General features: G+C 35.0%; 2 protein-coding genes across 3 annotated transcripts in view; one reads left to right on the forward strand and one right to left on the reverse strand.

The window, feature by feature from the left end:
• LOC142341776 (uncharacterized) overlaps window positions 1-20,010 on the forward strand; it is a 645,707-nt gene that overhangs the window by 278,887 nt on the left and 346,810 nt on the right. The gene's annotated exons all lie outside the window — the stretch shown is intronic.
• The window catches only part of LOC142341774 (symplekin-like), a 63,504-nt gene that overhangs the window by 28,410 nt on the left and 15,084 nt on the right, over window positions 1-20,010 (reverse strand). Inside the window, exons 8-12 of the mRNA XM_075392993.1 lie at window positions 15,142-15,360; window positions 14,602-14,887; window positions 13,492-14,447; window positions 876-1,069; window positions 315-486 (exon numbers count right to left, since the gene is read on the reverse strand). Coding sequence (XP_075249108.1) covers window positions 315-486; window positions 876-1,069; window positions 13,492-14,447; window positions 14,602-14,887; window positions 15,142-15,360 — 1,827 coding nt within the window. The remainder of the gene's footprint in view (window positions 1-314; window positions 487-875; window positions 1,070-13,491; window positions 14,448-14,601; window positions 14,888-15,141; window positions 15,361-20,010) is intronic.

Raw genomic sequence — 20,010 nt, forward strand, 5'->3', positions numbered from 1 at the left:
AAAATCGCAGTCAAGCATGAGAAAACCACTCAAGAAGTGAAATTGAAAAAAAAATGTTCCGGAAGAAAACGGCCAAACAAAAATTTTCATAAAAAAGACATGTTTACATTAATTGCTTCAATTTTGTTGGAGGGCAATTTTAAAAAATCACGTCACGCACGCATTTCAGCCAAAATTGCATGAATGAATGAACAAAAGGCATATTGAAGTGATCGTGACATCATATGATTGTAACAAAAATCTTGACAAAAAAACCAAGACAAGGCCAATAACCAAGAGAATACTATTGCTTTGCGGCTTTCAAAAACAAATACCTGATTTAAAGAAGAGGAGCTGACAGATGTGTCTTTAGGCTCAGTAAGCACATGTAGAATTCGTATCAGGAGAGTTTCACAACCCTTGGGACAAGACTGCAACAGACGGTGGATATCTGCCGACTCTTGACCCATACTGTGGACTGGAGCCTCCATTATTCGTAGAAGAGTCCTGACAAACAAAAATCACTGCGTTACCAAAACTGCTTTCAACTCTTGGCTAACTGATCAAGTCATACTGTTACTGAAAAAAGGGGTTGCATTAAATATAGAGATAGATCCCGCAGTTGTTCCTCTGCAGGTATCAATCACTTTTCAATAAATTCTCATCGCCATCCTATTAGTTTGTGTAATTAAAAATATATATACTAACTGATTTCAAGACATATTTGAGCTCTAAAGCGGCAGAGGAACCAGTGGTCTTTTTTTCCTTTTTTGATTTTTCTGACTTTTCTTTGATTCATCGACACAGCTACTGAGTTGTTCGCATAACAATCACGTCAATGTCGATCGGCTACTCAGATGACGTATCCTAATGTATTTGATACAATAAAAGATTACCTCTTGACATCGTTGGAGCACTGGGAGTAGTTGGTGGCAATTGGTAAGAGAAGTGAATGATTGAGTGGAAGAAGACCCAAGTAGAGGAACAGACACTGTTTGATCGCATCATCTGTCCATGTGGAGTAAGGCCTGCCAGACTTGTCCAGCAGGTCATACGGGGGACTCCCCTCCATCACGCTCTCCATTCTCATCTATCGCATATTACAAAAAAATCTAGACAGCTTTTTATTGAGCAGAGTAAATTTTGGAACTCTGAACTTTCGACCGTTTCAGAAGGAGATAAACAATCAATTGAGGCAACTGTGTGAATTAAACTCGGATCTTAAAAGTACCAAACAATCTCGCAATTGCAAGAAATTGCGGGTTTCATTTGATAATTTTTAACCCCCTGCATTGGTTTATCTGCATATAGGATAGTTTAAAATTCATTCGAATTCTCTTAAGTTTTGAACAATTCATTCTAAAAAGTTCGTGACCCCATTCTTTCGATTGACTGGCAATTTTTTAAGATATTGTGGTTAAAATTAAAAGATCTTGACTTCAAAACCTAATAGCTGAGAATTGCAGTCAAGGATAACACTGCTCGAAAGCCAGAATAAGATCAACCCTTAAGAATGGTTGAAAAACAAGGCAATTAAAGCCTAAGCAACAATTCATGTATTGAAAAACATGTCTAGCAGGTATTTTGCGAACAAAGATATCGGATCACAAAATCTTTCTGTATGCCGAGTAAGATGAAACTCGAAAAGCCAGAAGTCAAATGTGAAAATCGTGACTTATGAAAAACGAAAAACGTGATAGAAGGTACAGCGAATTAAAAAAACATAACAGGACAAGTCGACGTACAATTCAAAGAATTTCATTGACTAAACAGAAAACTAGACCAAGAACGGACTATGAATGGATTGTGAAAGCCATTTAGAAAAAAATTCGATCCAAAAAATCGAAAAAACGGTAAACATCAAAGTGAAATTGAGGCATGTGAACAAAAAAAACCACTAGCGAGAAAGCTAATTTTGGTTCAAACGCCGTTTTCTCACTCTATTTTAAATTTGAAGAGAAAAAATTATATGCCGCAAAACCACTCGCTTTTCCGCTCCACTTCCTGTTTCGGCGTGACCAAAATCACTACTCCAAATTGACTTCAAAAATCATGAAAATGTGTGAACAGATCTTTAAAAAAAAGACAGCGCCCCAAAACAATTCAAATCCTTTGAATTGTAAAAACAGGACAAATCCTGATATACAATTCCAAGAATTTTTTATAGACTAAATTAAAACTACACCTAGAATTGACAATCGTTGGATTAGGAAAACCATTTAGAATAAAAGAGATCGAAAAAAAAAACAGTCAAAATCTGTGTTAAAACGCCGGTGTGAACAAAAACCACCAGCGAGAAAACAAAATTTTCTTCACACCATTTTCTTACTCGTTTTATGCCGCAAAAACACTCGCTTTTTGCTCCACTTACTGTTTCAGCGTGACCCAAATTATCACTCGTCCAATGACTTCAAAGTCATGAAAATGTGTGAACAGGTCAAAAAAAACATAGCCGGCCAAATTCCGGAAACGAATAGAAGTCGCATCCTCCGAAAGAACTGGCTTTTCAAAGAGCTAACATCTCCATGCAGAACGCAACAAAGCAGAGAAAACAACAGTGTTAAGTCAAACAAAAGAATTGCCAGAGAAAATTAACATGAAAAATTCGGAAAATTCAATTCATTTTCCATTTAGTAACATAGCCGGAAAACTGCCACAGAATAGCCATCATTGACGCATTTGATGCATATCTGTATTGAAACAAAAAGAAAAAAAGAAGCAGAATCTAACCGAACTTTTATTTTTTCATTGTCAAAAGTGTTCTTCCGCGTGCAGTTCGTTAGATTCTAAAACTATACCTATTTCAGCTTCTAAACTGAAAGCTGATAAGCTTAAAACTAAGATCAGCTAGCAAACAATGAACTTTTATCACCTAATGCTCCAAGACTTAATGACCGGGCTTTATCGGCTTCCCGTTTCGTTGATTTTGCTCTTTTGTCATTGACCAGATTCACTACGTTGCGTAATTCAATGGTTGAAAAATCAAAAATAAATTTAGTTGAAACAGTGGTTGAGATGAGTCACGAGTCAAACGTGAAAGTCGTGTTTTTTGTTAAACAAAAAACGTGATCAAAAGATAAAGCGAATCAAAAGAAAGAAGAGCGCTAAAAATAATACCCGTGTAAAAGCTCGCGAGGAAGAGGACAGAAAAAATACATGAACAAAAAGGCTAGTTCTTGGTTTTTGCAAGTTGAAATCAAATTGAAAAAAATGGAGTATAACAACAGTTACATTTCTTATTTGGCATAAAATTATATAGCTATGCTCTTGTATAGATTAAATAGACAAATAGTTCAAAGATTGGAAACAATCAAATAGTTTGGAAATTGTCGAAAAAAAATTCAAAATTGCACTTATAAAAGACATCTGCAGAACTTCAAAAATTGAACGCAATAAAATTATTTAATTATGAGTAAAAGAAAATTAAGATACCTGACAATGTACGCAAAAACTTTCTAGTGATAAATTCCAAAAACAGAAAAATTGGACAAAATCTGTCAAAATCGGGCAATCATGTGTACAATTCTATAATACAAAAAGACCTCACATTATAAAGACGCATTCAATGCATGAAATATCAAAGGTAAATTACCACTTGCACTCATTTTTCTATTTGAAAAATCCGCTTTATGGTCCAAAAATGATTATATTAATTTTTAATAAGCCAAAAGTGAATAAAAAATTAGGAAATATGTGCTTTAAAACGCATTTTTAGGCCCTAAAACACTATGGTATCAATTTCAGAGGTTCACATACTAGTACAGCATATATTAAGAATCACCTCAACAAAAATTAAATTATTAGCAAAAAATTGGGCCAACTGGACGAAAAACGGCTAAAAATAGTTATCCATATGCGGCATTCTAAAAACACTTTTCAAAGTTGAAAAGTCATTCATTGATCCAAGCGCATGATCGAAAAACTTCTCTCGCTCAGAAACAATTAGTTCACACGGCAATTTTACTCTTTCGTTTTTAGGTCAAAGCGCCCTCTGAACGAATAGTACTTCCGGTTAAAAAAATCTTAAGAAAACCAATACTCATCTTCGAGTCGTAAACAAGACAGCGCCCCAATACAATTCAACTTCATTGAATTGTAAAAAAGAAGAGCGCCTAAAATAGCCCTTGAGCGGCTGACGGTGGCTATTAATAAAATATAAACGATGTTGCGAATGAACGAAAGATTGTCGCGAAAGTTTTTCCTTACGACACCTAGAGTTGGAAAAACCGCAACGTAGAGCGCATGACTCAAGTACGCTATTGCCGGAATAATTGATGCTGAATCTAATTTTAATCGTCAAAAATATTTAAATTTGAGAATGCGAAATGCACTGCTAATTGAAAAGTATCTTCGCGCTTCATGTCATCATAACCACAGATCACTTTTCGCGTGAAGAAAACTTGAGTTCATTCGCAATGTCAAACTCTCCTTATAAAACTTACTAGTCAGGTCATAAAATAGATGTTCTACAAAAGTTACTGTGTAACAACTCAAACATAACCGGAAACCGTCTAACAAATTGCCCTGATTTCGAGGAGAATCATTTTCTCGGTGGCAGTAGCTATCAAGGAAACTCTAGAGAACAGACATTAGATGAAAAATTAATGAAAACTATATTTATGAGCATCCACATCATTAGAGGGAAGATCTGAATTACAAGCATTTTCAAAGCTTACAAAATGTATCAAAATCATTTTCACACATGTATTTTTCCCCCATGTGTTCACAACGAAAACTGTAGGCAAAACAATGAAGCTAGGCATTATTGAAGAACTACAAAATGGCAACTATAGCTAAAATGATCGATATTGTCAAACCCAGTGAAAACTAAAACCTGATCAGGCTAACAAATCCCCTCTAAAAATGAATAAGCTCGATTCACTCAGAGGCCTAGAAAGGAGACACGAACTTCTAAGAGTAGGAACTTACATTGTAAGAAATAAACCTGGATCAATCTCAGGGATAAGACAATAATATTACTGATTTAAAATAAATGACTCAAGAATATTAGAACATGCTGAAATTTTAAAAACCAGCAACTAGAAAACCAAGACAAAGTCAAATGAATTCTGAGCTAAACGATTTCAAGAACTTTGGGAAAAATTATTCTTCACTTAGTCAATTATAGTTACTTGAAAGAAGCGAAAACCAAACATACCCGTCAAATTTCCTGAAAATAGCCGCCGTTGCTTACCTTAAACACATTGGGATTGAAAGAAAAGAAAACAATGAAAAAATGATATTTGTAAAAAAAAACAAAGTGCGATCTATTTTGAAGTCATTTCGTAGTTGAACATGCTCCCCTTTCTTAGTGACAGGATATACGCGCTAGTATCAACACCAATAAGCATTAGAGATGGTAACTAAGACTTATAAGAACAAAGTTCAAGTAACTGGCATGTAAAAGTGAGAAAAGCACTTTGAGAAGAAGGAGATGAGTGAAACTAGCCAAGAGAAGTCAAAAACATTTCAAAGAGTCGAAAAAGAGGCAAAACGAGGTAAGAACAATTTTTGTTCGACGTTGTACAACAAATAGCAGAACCAGTCCTGGTTTAGCAACCGAAGCCAACGAAAAACAAAATCAGCCTCCTTAAAAGCATAAAAGCACAGCTTTCGATAACAAACAAAACAAATACCAAGACGTCCACGAAAGTAAACAAAACAAAACAAAAATTGATAAATCAACTCACTAAAATTTTTTTAACAAAATTAGTGTCATCGAAGTTATTATTCCCAACGCCGTCAAAAACATTCACAATGGGCTTTTAGACAGCAAAAACCAACTTTGTAGACAGCCACTGCAGAAAAAATAAAAGATTAACACAAACATCTGGCAAAAAATGAGTTTTACGAATATCATCCAAAGTATGTGGCATCAATGTCAAAAAAACATACACAACAAAAACATGAATTCAATTTTTCGATATCTAGAACACTGTCAACCAATAGAAATATATCAACTTTAAGGTTGAAAATCGGGGGGACACGCAACAAAAGCAGGAAACAATCAAAAGTTCAAAAATAGTCGCAAATAAATGGTGTCAGAGCCAGTTAAATTATTAGCTATAAACCTAAACCATTATACAGATCCAATTATACCTAAATGGAGAGCAAAAAATACCATCATCATTGAGACTACCCGACAGGTTAACAAAAACAATAACAAAACCGGTCATAATAATTTTTGAAAACAAACTGAGTCAAAGTCGTGAAAACCTGCGGCATTAATTCAAAACAGTGGGTGAACTTCAGTTAGCCCAACACAAATCCGAGGAGAAATTTGATGAAAGAATTAATTGACAAAGCAACAAAAACACTACAAAAAGGGAGAAAAAAACAAATATTTTTCTAAAGCAAATGGTGTCAAAGTAGCAAAAACAGTTTGCTATGACAAAAACTATTAAACAGATCAAAATCGGACTCAAAAAGGATCCACTTACAACTGTCCATAATGAGCTAAGAGACAAAAAACTTAAGGGAAATATCCAAGAAAATGCTAATATTTTTTAAAAAACAGCTAGTGCCAATGGTGTCAAAACCAATAATTTGAACTAAAAACAGTAAACTATTTAAAAGAACCCTCAAAAGAGGCTGTGCGAACTATCATTGGCGAGACTTAATATTGAAAAAACAAAAAGATCGACAAAAATAGGCAACATCGGAACAAAAACCATTAGAAGCTTTTTGAGGGGTTTAAACAAGTGCAATTAGGCATCATTCGAAGAAAAATACCGCCTTTTAAAAGTATTCGTTTAGAAAAGGCAAAAAAACCTTCAGTGAAAACCGAAGTTAAATTACCGCACCCTCACTTCAACAGTTAAAAAGCCATTCTCTCACTTCACTTTCAAAAGCAGTTTAAAAGAATCACGCCTTATAACCAATCGATTTTCACTCCTTCTACCACTCTAATTTGACTTCTCATTGACAAGAAAAGACGAATAAAAGTGTAAACAGATCTTAAAAAGACAGCACAACAAAACAATTCAAACAAAAAAATAGGAGCGCAATAATACCAGCTGAAAAAATAAGTGCGACTATTAAAGGAATACCCAATTTTATATTTTAAAAAAAGATTATGGAAACATAGCTAACAGATTGCCAAAAATAGCCGCAATAGCTTTGTAGATCTGCAGTCTCAAAAAGATAAAAGAAACAGAGCAAAAAAGACTTTACTAAATGCAGAGATGTAATATTAAGGTTAAGAATCTGTTTAACTTATTGCTGCTTCTATTAGCTGCCCTTATTGCTGCTTCTATTAGCTGCCCATCAATACCCTTCATTTAGAGTGACACACACTCACTTGATCTTATCTCATTCAATTAAAGAAAAAAAGTCAATTTCAGAGCCTTAAAGTCATTTCTGAGTCAGTTAAGTCAAGTGTGACCAAAAAAATAATCGCCCGAATGAAAAAAACACTCGCCATCAGGAGTGAAAAATGCCGAAACGTACGCAATTCGGTTGAAATTGCATGAACGAATAAACAAAAAGCAGATATGTGACGTCATATGGTCGTAGCAAAAATCCTGTTGACGAAATAAAGAAAACAAGAGAAGGCCAATAATAACCTCAGCTATCACTTTGCGGCTATTAAAAACTACCAAAGAAACTCGTTCAGCATTAGGTCATGAACGGCCTGAACAAATAGGCGAGGTTTAAAAATTAAACAAACTGACTAACTTCGGACAAATTGCTCTCGAACAACAGGCAGAGCAATTAAATTCAGGGTCTGTTTTATAGGTGCGAAAAATTCCGTCCAATGTGTGATTCGAAATCAGGACCTCGCAGTACTCGACAGAACAATTAACCGCTCGGCTACTAGGACTTTGTCTCTTTGGATTAAAGGAAAGAAAAGTCAATTTCAGAGTGAGAAGTAATTTTTGAGAGTGGGGTAAGTCACGAGTGACCCAAAAACTTAACTAAGCAAATGGACATAAAAACACTCTCCGCTGCGAGTGAAGCATGACCTCATGCACGCAATTCAGTTGAAGTTGCAAAAACGAATGAACAAAAAGCAGATTTGAATTTAATTGTGACGTCATATCGTGGTAACGAAATTTAAAAAAAACTAGCAGGCTTGTTATAGCACATTCGCGATCTCACTTCCTCCCACTCACAGATGAAGACAAATTTTTGTTTTCAAACTAAAGTGATATAAAACTGAACAAATCATTTTTTGCCAGGAACTAGTTTGCAAATTAACTCAACCCAAAATTAGAAAAAATTCTGAAAGTACTTTAGATAAACGCCATAATTTATTATGCCTGGCATTTTTGCTTTTATAAATTGCATACTTTATCAACATAAAAAAAAAATATTTGCCGAAAGGCGCTCGTCCTGCTCCGTCAAAAATTTGAAGACCAGCAGGGACGAAAAAAATCGGAAACCATTTGAAAGCTGTTAAAATCTCGTTCACGGACAGATTCCAGGAGGCCGATTAGCCAACAAATTTACGACACTGTTAAGGGAGCCAAACAATTGTTAAATTCAAAAGATTGACATAGCTGGAGATTGCCGGAAAATAGCCGCAATAGCTTCGTAGATATGCAGTCAAAAAAGAAAAAAGAACAAAAAAAATTTCTTTTCATTAAGGGCTGAGATGCTAAATTTTGATGAAGAATCTGAAAAACTTATTGCTGTTTCTATTAGCGAGTTTCAAATACCCTTCGATTAGAGTGACAAGCACTGACTTGATCTTGTTTCAAACTTTGCTGAAGAGCAATTTTAAAATATAGCTGTCAGATTGCCAGAAAATAGCTGCAATAGCTTCGTAGATCTACATTGCCAAAAAGATAAAATAAAGACCAAAAAATTCTTTATTCAATGCTGAGATGTTATATTTTAATAACGAGTCTGCTTAGGTTATTGCTGCTTCTATTAGCTGTTCGCAAATAACTTTCAATTAGAGTGATATACACTCACTTGACCTTATCTCTTTGAATTAAACTGAAGAAAAGTCAATTTAAGAGAGGAAGTCATTTTTGAGTGAGGTAAGTCACGTGTAACCAAAATTTTAATCACAAGAATGAACGAAAAACTCGCTCCACGTAGAGTGAAAAATGACGTGACGTCACACACGCACTTCAGTTCAAATTGCATGAATGAATGAACAAAAAGCAGATTTCAAGTGGTTGTGACGTAATATGTTCGCACCAAAAATTTTGACGGCGAAATAAAAAAACACATAGGGCAAGTTCTGACGTACAATTCACAGAATGTTCATTGATTAAACAAAAAACTGGAACTAGAACGGAATATGAGTGAATTGAAAAAAATCAGATAAAAAAGAAAATCAATGTCAAGAAATGGACACAACTCATACAAAAAACTAGGTCTAGAGCGAGCTATGAATGAATTGGGAAAACCATTTAGAAAGAAAAAATCCGATCCAAAAAACCGAAAAAACAGTAAAAATCAAAGTAAAATTGCCACATTTGAACGAAAAAAACCACTAGAGAGAAAGCAAATTTTTGTTCGAACACCGTTTTCTCACTCTACATATAAATTCGAGCAAAACTAATTCACGCCGCAAAATCACTCGCTTTTTCAAACCAATTCCTGTTTCGGCGTGATTAAAATCACTACTCCAACTTGACTTCAAAAATCATGACAAAACGTCAACAGATCTAAAAAAAGATAGCAGGAAAAATTCCGGAAATAACTCGAAGGACAAAACATAACTAAATAACTAACATAAAGCTTTATCTACTGAGTGACCACAATAAATAACATGATGCTTATCCTACTGACTAATACTAATCACTTTAAAACAAGAAAACGAAAAAGAACAATGAAGAAGTATCTGACCAGAAAAGACGATAGTGAAAAGATTTCACATTGAATTGCAAGTTTTAAAAAAAGAACATTTGGCGAAAACCCTAGCGATACGTTTAGTTTTAATTCTTTCAACCACTGCAAACTGAGAGAACAAACAAACACAAAAATTTCAAGTCGAGAAAACGGAAATAAGGCAATGAAGAACAAAACCGAAAATATTCTCTGTAAATTTGCAGAATTTAGCCACAAACTATGGATCAATTGCCATTATGCTGAATTCAAATCACTATTAATAAACACTTTTAAAACTATATCTAGTCAAGCCTCCGCCGATCCAAAACATTGACGATTTAAAATAGTAAAAACAGAAGAAAACAATTAGAAAATTGTAAAATCTTTTATTGAAAAGTGCACTAGATAAATTCATACTATTGCATCTTTGATTTCCCGAGAGCACCGAGCCAAAAAAAGTTCATTGTAGCCAATAGAGTATTGAAAAGCTTCCAAAACAATAGGCAAGTAAAAAAGGCTGAAAAACTTTTCTAAAAACCAAAAACAGCAAAAACATAAAAATAATCAAAATTTTCTAGTTTATTGTCACTTTTTTAACAAAAAAAATCGTTTTTTTAACAAAGCCAATAAACTAATCATTTAAAAATTAAAAACTTCAAAACTTTTATGCGTCTTTTCAAAACCCATACAAAGCCGTATAAACAAAACCGACCAAACGTCGGAAGAATTGCTCTCGAACGACTAATGGGAGCTCTAATCAATTGCAACCTGCCTCAGTCAGGGCGGGGAGGGGGGCTAAATTGGACTAAGAAGACCAATAGTGGGCTTCAAATAACCACATTAGAGATTAAAAGTGAAAAGGCACCAGTTTCAGCGCATTTTTCATTTGACTTTTTGTATTAAATTGCCGCCATTTGAGTTCAGCTGCTTGAAAGTGTGATTGAGAGAGAATTTAAGATCACGCGAAACGCAAAAATTAAAGGGCGTAAAAGTCACTCAAAAGTCTAAACGGTCAAGCAAAAAATTTGCAAAAAGACATACTTTTAGAATAATTGCTTCTCTACGAGATTAATTAACAAAACCAAAAGCAAAAAATTACTAAATTTGCCTAAAATTCAGCAAAATAGCTGAAAAACCTGCAAAATGGTATAAAAATCTTATTATTGACCCGAAACCTACAAACTACTATCAAAACAACCCCCAAAAAAACAATGTTAAAATCAAACTTCTAAATCAAAACAAACAATAAACGGTTTCAGAAAGCCGCACGTTAACCAAAAATTTCGCTCGCTTGCAGAAATTTTTTCACATCTCAATTTATCACTCTCTCAAAAATAGCGGAACAAAAAACACTTTTCGCTCCACTCTTCATGTTCAGAACACAAACCACTCCAAAGTTTTTCGCGCGTTTCATATCCTGCTTCAAAATTTACTTCAACTAAATTGATTTTTAAAAAAGGACTTCTCCAATACTCCTCTTCGAGTCGTAAAAAAGGCAGCACCCCAATACAATTCAAATTCTTTGAGTAGAAAAAAACCAAGAGAAGGCCAAAAAAAGCCTCAGCTATCGCTTCGCGGCTATTAATCAGTCATCAAGAAGAATAACGAGTTACGACTGATTAGCAAGATTTAGTAAGTAGACTAACGTGTTAGCTAACGAGTGGGACCAATTGAAAAAATGGTTGTCAATTTTTAAGTTACGTTTGATTTACGCAACATCGACTGAAAAACAAGCCTTGGTCAATTAACAGTAAAGTTACATGTCACTCATTTCACGTACGGTTGCAAAAATTTCTATCGTGCTTTTGAACTGATCAGATGTATCTTTTGTGTAGAGATGAATTAACAGTTTTAATGCTTCACTCCTTGCTTTCTGATGGTCCAAAACACTACTCCAATTTGACGTCAAAAATCATGAAAATAGGTCAACAGATCTAGAAAAAAACATAGCAGAAACATTTCCGAAAACGACTCGAAGGACAAAATATAACTAAATAACTAGCCTTAATCTATTTAGTGACCACAACAACTAACATGATGCCTATCCTAGTGAATAACACTAATCACTTTAAACCAAGAAAATGAAAAATAAAAATGAAGTATCTGACCAGAAAAGACGATAGGTGATAAGATTTCACATTGAAATGCAAGTTTTAAAAAAAACATTTGGCGAAAAACCATGCGATACGTTTAGTTTTATTTCTTTGAACCACTGCAAATCGATAGAACGAACAAACACAAATATTTCAAGTAGAGAAAACGGAAATAAGATAAAGGCAATGAAGAACAAAACCGAAAATATTCTATGTAAATTTGCAAAATTTAGCCACAAACTATGGATCAATTGCCATTATGCTGAATCCAAATCATTATTAAAAAAACATTTTGAAAACTACATCTGGTCAAGCCTCAACCGATCCAAAATATTAGCGATTTAAATATCAAAAACCGAAGAAAACAATTAGAAATTTATAAAATATTTCATTGAAAAGTGCACTAGATAAAATCATACTATACCTCTAAAAGAGTTCCCCTTAACATCGAGAACAGTAAAAAAGTAGCAAAAAGCACAGAAGATTTCAGCAAAAATAAGCAAAAAAAACACGAAAATTTGTCGAAATATTCATAAAAATTACTCAATTGGCTTTATCAAAAAGAATCAAAATTAATATCAAAAACAACAACATGCATCAAAAACAACTAATTTGGACTATAGTCTTCCCCAACTCCTATAAAAATTTTGAAGAACAAAGTGCATTAAAAAAACAACTTGAAAAAATTTTTAAAAAAACATCTTTGATTTCCCGAGAGTATTGAGAAGCTTCCAAAACAATAGGCAAGTAAAAAAGGCTAAGAAACTTTTCTAAAGAACCAAAAACAGCAAAAACATAAAAAATAATCAAAACTTTCTCAGTTTATTGTCACTTTTCTTACTAAAAAAATCGTTTAAAACCAATAAATCTAATCATTTAATATTTAAAAACATACTTTTAGAATAATTGCTTCTCTACGAGATTAATTAACAAAACCAAAAGCAAAAAATTGCTAAATTTGCCTAAAGTTCAGCAAAATAGCTGAAAAACCTGCAAAATGGTATAAAAATCTTATTAATGACCCGAAACCTACAAACCACTATCAAAACAACCCCAAAAAAATACAATGTTAAAATCAAACTTCTAAATCAAAAAAAATAAACGGTTTTAGAAAGCCGCACGTGAACCAAAAACTTCGCTCGCTTGCAGAAATTTTTTCACATCTCAATTTATCACTCTCTCAAAAATAGCGGAACAAAAAAACACTTTTCGCTCCACTCTTCATGTTCAGCACACAAACCACTCCAAAGTTTTTCGCGCGTTTCATATCCTGCTTCAAAATTCGCTTCAACTAAAGTGATTTTTAAAAAAGGACTTCTCCAGTACTCCTCTTCGAGTCGTAAAAAAAGACAGCACCCCAATACAATTCAAATTCTTTGAGTAAAAAAAACCAAGAGAAGGCCAAAAATAGCCTCAGCTATCGCTTCGCGGCTATTAATCAGTCATCAAGAAGACTAACGAGTTACGACTGATTAGCAAGACTTAGTAAGTAGACTAACGTGTTAGCTAACGAGTGAGACCAATTGAAAAAATGGTTGTCAATTTTTAAGTTATGTTTGATTTACGCAACATCGACTGAAAAACAAGCCTTGATCAATTAACAGTAAAGTTACATATCAATCATTTCACTTACGGTTGCAAAATTTTCTATAGTGCTTTTGAACTGATCAGATGTATCTTTTGTGTAGAGATGAATTAACAGTTTCAATGCTTCACTCCTCGCTTTCTGATGGTCCAAAGTTGTCAACAGCAACAAGTAATTCAGCGCCACTTTCATATGCGAGCTTCGTTTCAATACAACTTCACTCAGTGTCGAAATACACAGTGCCACGCTTTCATCAATGGTACAGTAACGGGAGAGCGTTGAAAACACAGCATTGGTCAAAATAGGGGCCTCAATAAACAACTTGGTCAAAAAAGGACCTTCCTTAGTCGGATTTTGCATAATATGTTTCATAACTCTCATTACCAACTTCTCGTATTGCCCTAAAAGGACTTTATTTGCCGCGTTATCAGATGTCCGCTGCATTCTGTTGTACAGCTGGTAAAGCCACGAGATAATTAAATCGTATCTCGTTTTTAAATCATCCAAAACAAAGTTTTCAATTTCATCATCAAACCCTGAATCTTCGTGCATAATTGAAAGGTTCGCCAAAACTCGGAAACGCTCCGCAGACGCGCCACATTGTTTTATTTTCTTCTCAGAGTACAAAATGCGCTTCAAGCTATTTTTGGCAAATACGTCCAATTGGTCGTGGGGTATTGCGACTGTTGCTTCTCTGAAATTGAAAGCTTTCACATTTCGTTTGGCTGGATCCCGCATTTGTAGATTAGCAGCCAATGTTTCCGGCGTGAACAGAGTTTGTTTTGTTTCCTGTGGCGCTTGTTTAGAAGCAGCATTTGAGCTATCCGAAGAATTAACAGCCTCGGATTCTCCTCGTGCTGGGGTAGCATGGACCCGCGATGAGGAGAGAATCTCAACTGGGGATCCTTTGTCACCACCCGATGCTGCTTCCGACTGCTCTTTAGATTCCTTGGCCTTTTTAGCCTCGGCCAGCTTGGATTCCTCTTTGGCAATCTGCTCCACGCCTGTGAAGCAAAGCTGAGATTAGATAATTGCTACGAACTTCGCTCGAGAGCAATTAAAAAATTCGTAATATTAATCATAATCCGTGAGATTAAAAGATCTCAAAAAATATCAGCAAAATTGGTCTGATTTGGTCAAATAGAACTTTGAACTAACCTGCACCGACACCAACAGCAGTCATTTGCGTCGCCATTAGCCTCGCCAGATGCTCTATTTGAGCCGGCGTTCCGGCACTATCAATGGGCGTATACGTTGACTGAAAATGCGCGGGAATCGAATCGGGAAGGTTCAGCATCGATACAAGAACCATGTTTGCTACTGTCTCGGGACGTTTTAATCGAGGTATTATGAACTCAGTTGTGATCTCAATTGCTGCAACTTTTTTGTTCTGTTCCAACTCAACACCAGCTGAAGATGCGAACGATTCCTCGTCAAAACGCGTCTATAAAAAAGCTATTGTTCAAACTAGTTTGAGCCGAGGTTCCCGCAGTGTAAAATCACTTCATAACTAGCCAGTATTAATCTTCAATTGGCCCAAATTTAAGCCAAAATTTTGTCAAACCATTTTTTTTAATAGAGCCGAGATTATCAATTTGTAGCAACAATTGAGTCATGGGACACTTTTATTAGAAAAAAATTGAAGTAAATTACCTATCGGAATATTTAATGAAACCTTGATCTTCGAATAGCAAGTACCTTTTTACTGGTGGGCTTGATCAACTGCTGTTCCTCTTTTTCCTTCTTCATTTTCGCCGCCTGTTCCCTGATGGATTTGGGAATCAGTCTGTTTAACTCACTGTGAGATGCTCCCAAGTCCGTCAACAAAGTGGATATCTGGGATATGAATGGAGCCACGGCCGCGTGCTTCACAATCTGGCTTAGTTGGAGCTTCAGGTTCTTTCGCACACTTGCGACCTGTAATTACTATTATTTATGTTGAAACTGGGGCTTTCCAAGATTTGCACAAACAAGTTTTGTACAAGAACCAGATTTGCGCAAACAAAATTTTAAACATAACCGACTAACGTCGGGCGAATTGCTCTCAAACGACCGGCGAGCGGTTGGCTTGGTCAGTAGCTAGCCACGGGGGGGGGGGGTGCACCGGGGGCTGATGGGGGCAGCACTGGGGGGGGGGGGGCAAAAGCGCGGTGGGGGGGGGGGGGTGGAGCCAATAAAGGGGGGGGGGGGTGTCAACCTCTAAGAACCGCCCCTCACACCATAAGTATAAGTATAAGTCTCCAAGACAGTTTGAGCTGAAACAGACCTGAAAGGCTCTAAGAGCACATAATGCCCGCTGGGCGCTACCTGTTTATCCCGTTTTTGAGGAAGAAAAGTCAAAAGCGTCAGACGAAAAATTGGTCAAGCGAAAAATCGCATAAAAAAAAAGACCGACAGGACTAATATAATTGCTACAAACTTCGTTTGAGAGCAATTAATAACAAAAGATCAGATGCGACTACCGGAAGGCTGAACATGCTTGCTATTCTCCCTCCTAACTCACTCTTCTCCCTATTGAGGTATAAAAAATTGATATAGATAACCGTACCTTTTATTACCAGCTTTTCATAACAAAAAGCACTCATGGTAAGGAACCTACAAATATGCACAAAGAAAAGGTAGCTGCACAAAATGATATGTCTTCTCGATTCACGCAATTGTTAACATCGAGAAGCTTCAATAAAATTTCTATGCCGACGACGCAGCTGTCAATGATAACCTCAAAAATTTAAAGTCGACGAGAAACAAATGGGGCCCGAATATGACCAACATTATGCACCAGACCAACTTTTGTCGTCAACCACCACTACTTTGATTTATTTAATGTAGTTTTGAACATAGCTTTGGCAGTATTTCAGGAAAACGTTAATTGGTTGGTTTGATTGGTGATCTTATTTCTTATTTTTCAATGAATAAAAAGTAATTGAAAAAAAAACACTTTTGAGAACTGCATCGGACTAAAAAAGCTGCTTATTAGAATCTACGCATACGATTCAACGATATAACAAAAATTTTAATTGGTAGCTCCATTAAAATAACGGGCAAAGAACAAAATTTTTTTTGTAATATTTCTTTACCCTGATTAAACCTACACACTAAAATAATCCCTATTTAACACTTACCAGCAAAGAAGACAAACATTTTGAACACAGAAAACACATAGCCAGCAGATTGCCGGAAAATAGCCGCCGTTGAGGCGCTAGATGCGCATCCGGATTGCAACATCCTTTCCAAAATGACAAAATCCTTTCCTAACTTTCAAAAATTGTTCTAATTCAGTGCGCAGTTTCAGTTAGATTCTAGACCTATACTTACTTCAGCTTCCAAACTGAAGGATATAAAGCTTAATACTAATATCACCTAGCAATCGCTCTAATGAACTTTGATAACCTAATTTTCAATGACATAATGACCGGGCTTTATCGGTTTATCCCGTTTCTTTTTATTTTGATTTTGCTCTTTCGACATTGACCGTATTCCCTACATTGCGTATTTCAATGCATGAAAGAATTTAGAATCCATTCAGTTGAAACAGTGAGTGCGGTAAGTCAGAAGCCAAAAGTGAAATTCGTGACATATGTAAAACGACAAACGTGATCAAAAGGTAAAGCGAATTAAAGCGAAATACATAGCACAAGTCCTGACGTACATTTCAAAGAATTTTCATTGATTAAACAGAAAACTAGACATAGAACGGACTATGGATGGATTGGAAAACCAATTAGAAAAAAATCCTATCCAAAAAATCGAAAAAACAGTAAAAAAAAAATCAAAGTGAATTTGCCGCATGTGAACAAAAAACCAGTACCGATAAAGCCAATTTTTGTTCAAACACCGTATTCTCACTTTATTTTTAAATTAGAGCGAAAAAATTTCACGCCGCAAAACCGCTCGCTTTTTCGTTCTACTTACTGTTTCGGCGTGACCAAAATCACTACTCAAATTTGACTTCAAAAACCATTAAAATGTGTGAACAGATCTTAAAAAAGACGGCGCCCCAATATAATTCAAATTCTTTGACTTGTTAAACAAGGAGAGCGCCTCAAAATATCCCTTTGAGAGGCTGGCGGCGGCAGTTGAAAATCAAAACAACGATGTTAAAATGTCATTTTTGACGTCATTAAACAAAGATCACTTTTCTAGATCAAAAACATTAAACCTGCAAGCTATCAGAAACCTTCTTCAACCCTGCAAATCAAAAACGAGAAAAAGATGAAGCATAGCTTGCAGATTACAAGAAAGAGGCCGCAATAGCTTCTGAGATCTGCAGTCTGATAACAGTAAAAAAGACAGACCAGAAAATTATAAAATTATTCTTTCCATAAAAGGATGAGATGTTAAATTTTGATTAAGAACCTGTATAAGTTATTGCTGCCTCTATTAGCTGCTCTCAAATAACGTTTAATTAGAGTGACAGACAATCACTTGACCTTATCTCTTTGAATTAAAGTAAAGTCAATTTCAAAGTGAGGAATGCATTTTTGAGAGTGAGTAAGTCACTTGTGACCAAAAACTCAATCACCGAATGAACAAAAAAACTCGTTCCAGTAGTAGTGAAAAATGACGTCACGCACGCAAATCAGCAATTGAAATTGCATAAACGAATGAACAAAAACCGATTTGAAGTGGTCGTGACTTCATACGGTCGTAACAAAAATCTTGACGACAAAATAAAAAAATATAGCAGGACAAGTCCTGAAATACAATTCAAAGAATTGAATGAAAAACTCGGACGTACTCTACCTGACCCGCAGATCAATTGAATAATGCCAGCCAGAACACAAACAAAATCATCTAAAAAATTTGAGAAACTACAAGAATCAAAACTAAACAAAATATACTCATTGCTAAAACTCGAAGCTTTTAAACCTAAGTCAAATTTTTTTTCCGTTTAAAAAAACTCACATAAAAAATATGTTAAAAAACAATTTTCCTTTCTGAATTCGGTCCAGTATTATGTCTGCAAGACTTGAAAAATATTCATTGGCCCTTGAAGATCGATTGAATCGAAAATGACCAAAAAATTTAAGAAAAGAAATCACTTACAAATTATCAGAAAATGATGCCAAAAATTGTGATATAAATATCTTCAGATTCATTTCTGTGTCTCTAGAGGCTACCCAGTAACCCAATTCCAAGCTTTAAACTCATTGGCTCATAGGTCGACAGGCAATAATTTTTAGATATGCAATAATTTTTAGAAAAGTTCGATAGGCAATATATTTTTAGGCAATAATTTCACTTGCCCCTAGCAACTATTTAATAACATAATACCAAACACTGGATGAGTTCACATGTCTACTGAGACAAGAAAAAATAAATGAAATACAAATGTTTTGAAAAAACTCGAAAAAATTGCAATCGATTTTATCAAAAAACTTCCAAAAAGTCGAAAAGTTAAATTGTTGAAAACAAATCCATTGAAACCAAAAACCATGCAGTAACTTTTTATCAGAACTTGGAATAGGTTTTCTCGCACTTGAGAATGGAAGAATATCAAAAACTAACAAAAATTTTAGGAAACCTTAAAAAAATTGCAGATTTTATCCAAAAAATGCTAAAATTCGAGACGTTAAGATGTTAAAAACCCTTCCACTAATACTAGAAACTATGAAGTGCCCTATTAAAAAAACTTAAAGGAGACTGCCTTGTCCTTGAAGCTGGAAAAACAGGAAATGAAAATTTTCAAAAACCTGAAAAAATGCGAATTTTGTCAAAAATTGCTAAAATTTGTGATATTCAAAAGTTGAAACCTATTCCATGGCAACTAAAATTTTTTATAAAACTTATTATCCAACCCCTAATGAGGTCTTCTGGCCCCTGGGACTCAAATAACTTGAATAATGACAAAAAATGTCCAAAAACATGAAAAAATTGCAAGGTTTGTCAAAAAATGCTAAAATTCATGATGGCAAAAAGTTGAAAACCATTCCATTACCACTAGAAACTATGCAGGAATCTATCATCAAACCCTTTATCAAACTCTAGAGGAGATTTCTTGGCACCTAGGGCTAAAAAAACTCAAAAAATGACAAAAATTTTCCAAAAACATGAATAAAATTACAAAAATTAGTATCCTTTCGCGTGTTTGTGTTTGTAGTACCAAAACTTATAGCTCAAAAAAGGTCATAACAAGCAATTTTGTGTCGCAAAAGACATTAATCAACTTTTAAAAACTTCAACCTTAGACTAATCAAACAAGAAAACTCAAAAAATCACAAAAAAACATGAAAAATTGCACCATTTTGAGCCCAAAAACTCCTAAAAAATGACCTTTCAACCTTAATTTAAGGCCATCCCAGCAGCTGCATCACTATTAGCACTTGAAGAAAAATTAAAGCCCACTTTGGGCCTCTAATGAAACTTATACCCGCTGGGCTTTACCTGTTTATCCCGTTTTGAACGATCAAAGTCACTGAAAAATGTGTGAACACATCTTAAAAAAACATAGCAGGACAAGTCCTGAAATACAATCCAAAGAATTGAATGAAAAACAGACCTAATGTACCTGACCAGCAGATCAATTGAAAAATTCCAGCCAAAAAGACAAAATCTCACAGAATCTAA

Source organism: Convolutriloba macropyga, chromosome 6 (genome assembly GCF_964194025.1).
Source record: "Convolutriloba macropyga chromosome 6, txConMacr16.3, whole genome shotgun sequence".
Taxonomy (NCBI): Eukaryota; Metazoa; Xenacoelomorpha; order Acoela; family Convolutidae; genus Convolutriloba; species Convolutriloba macropyga.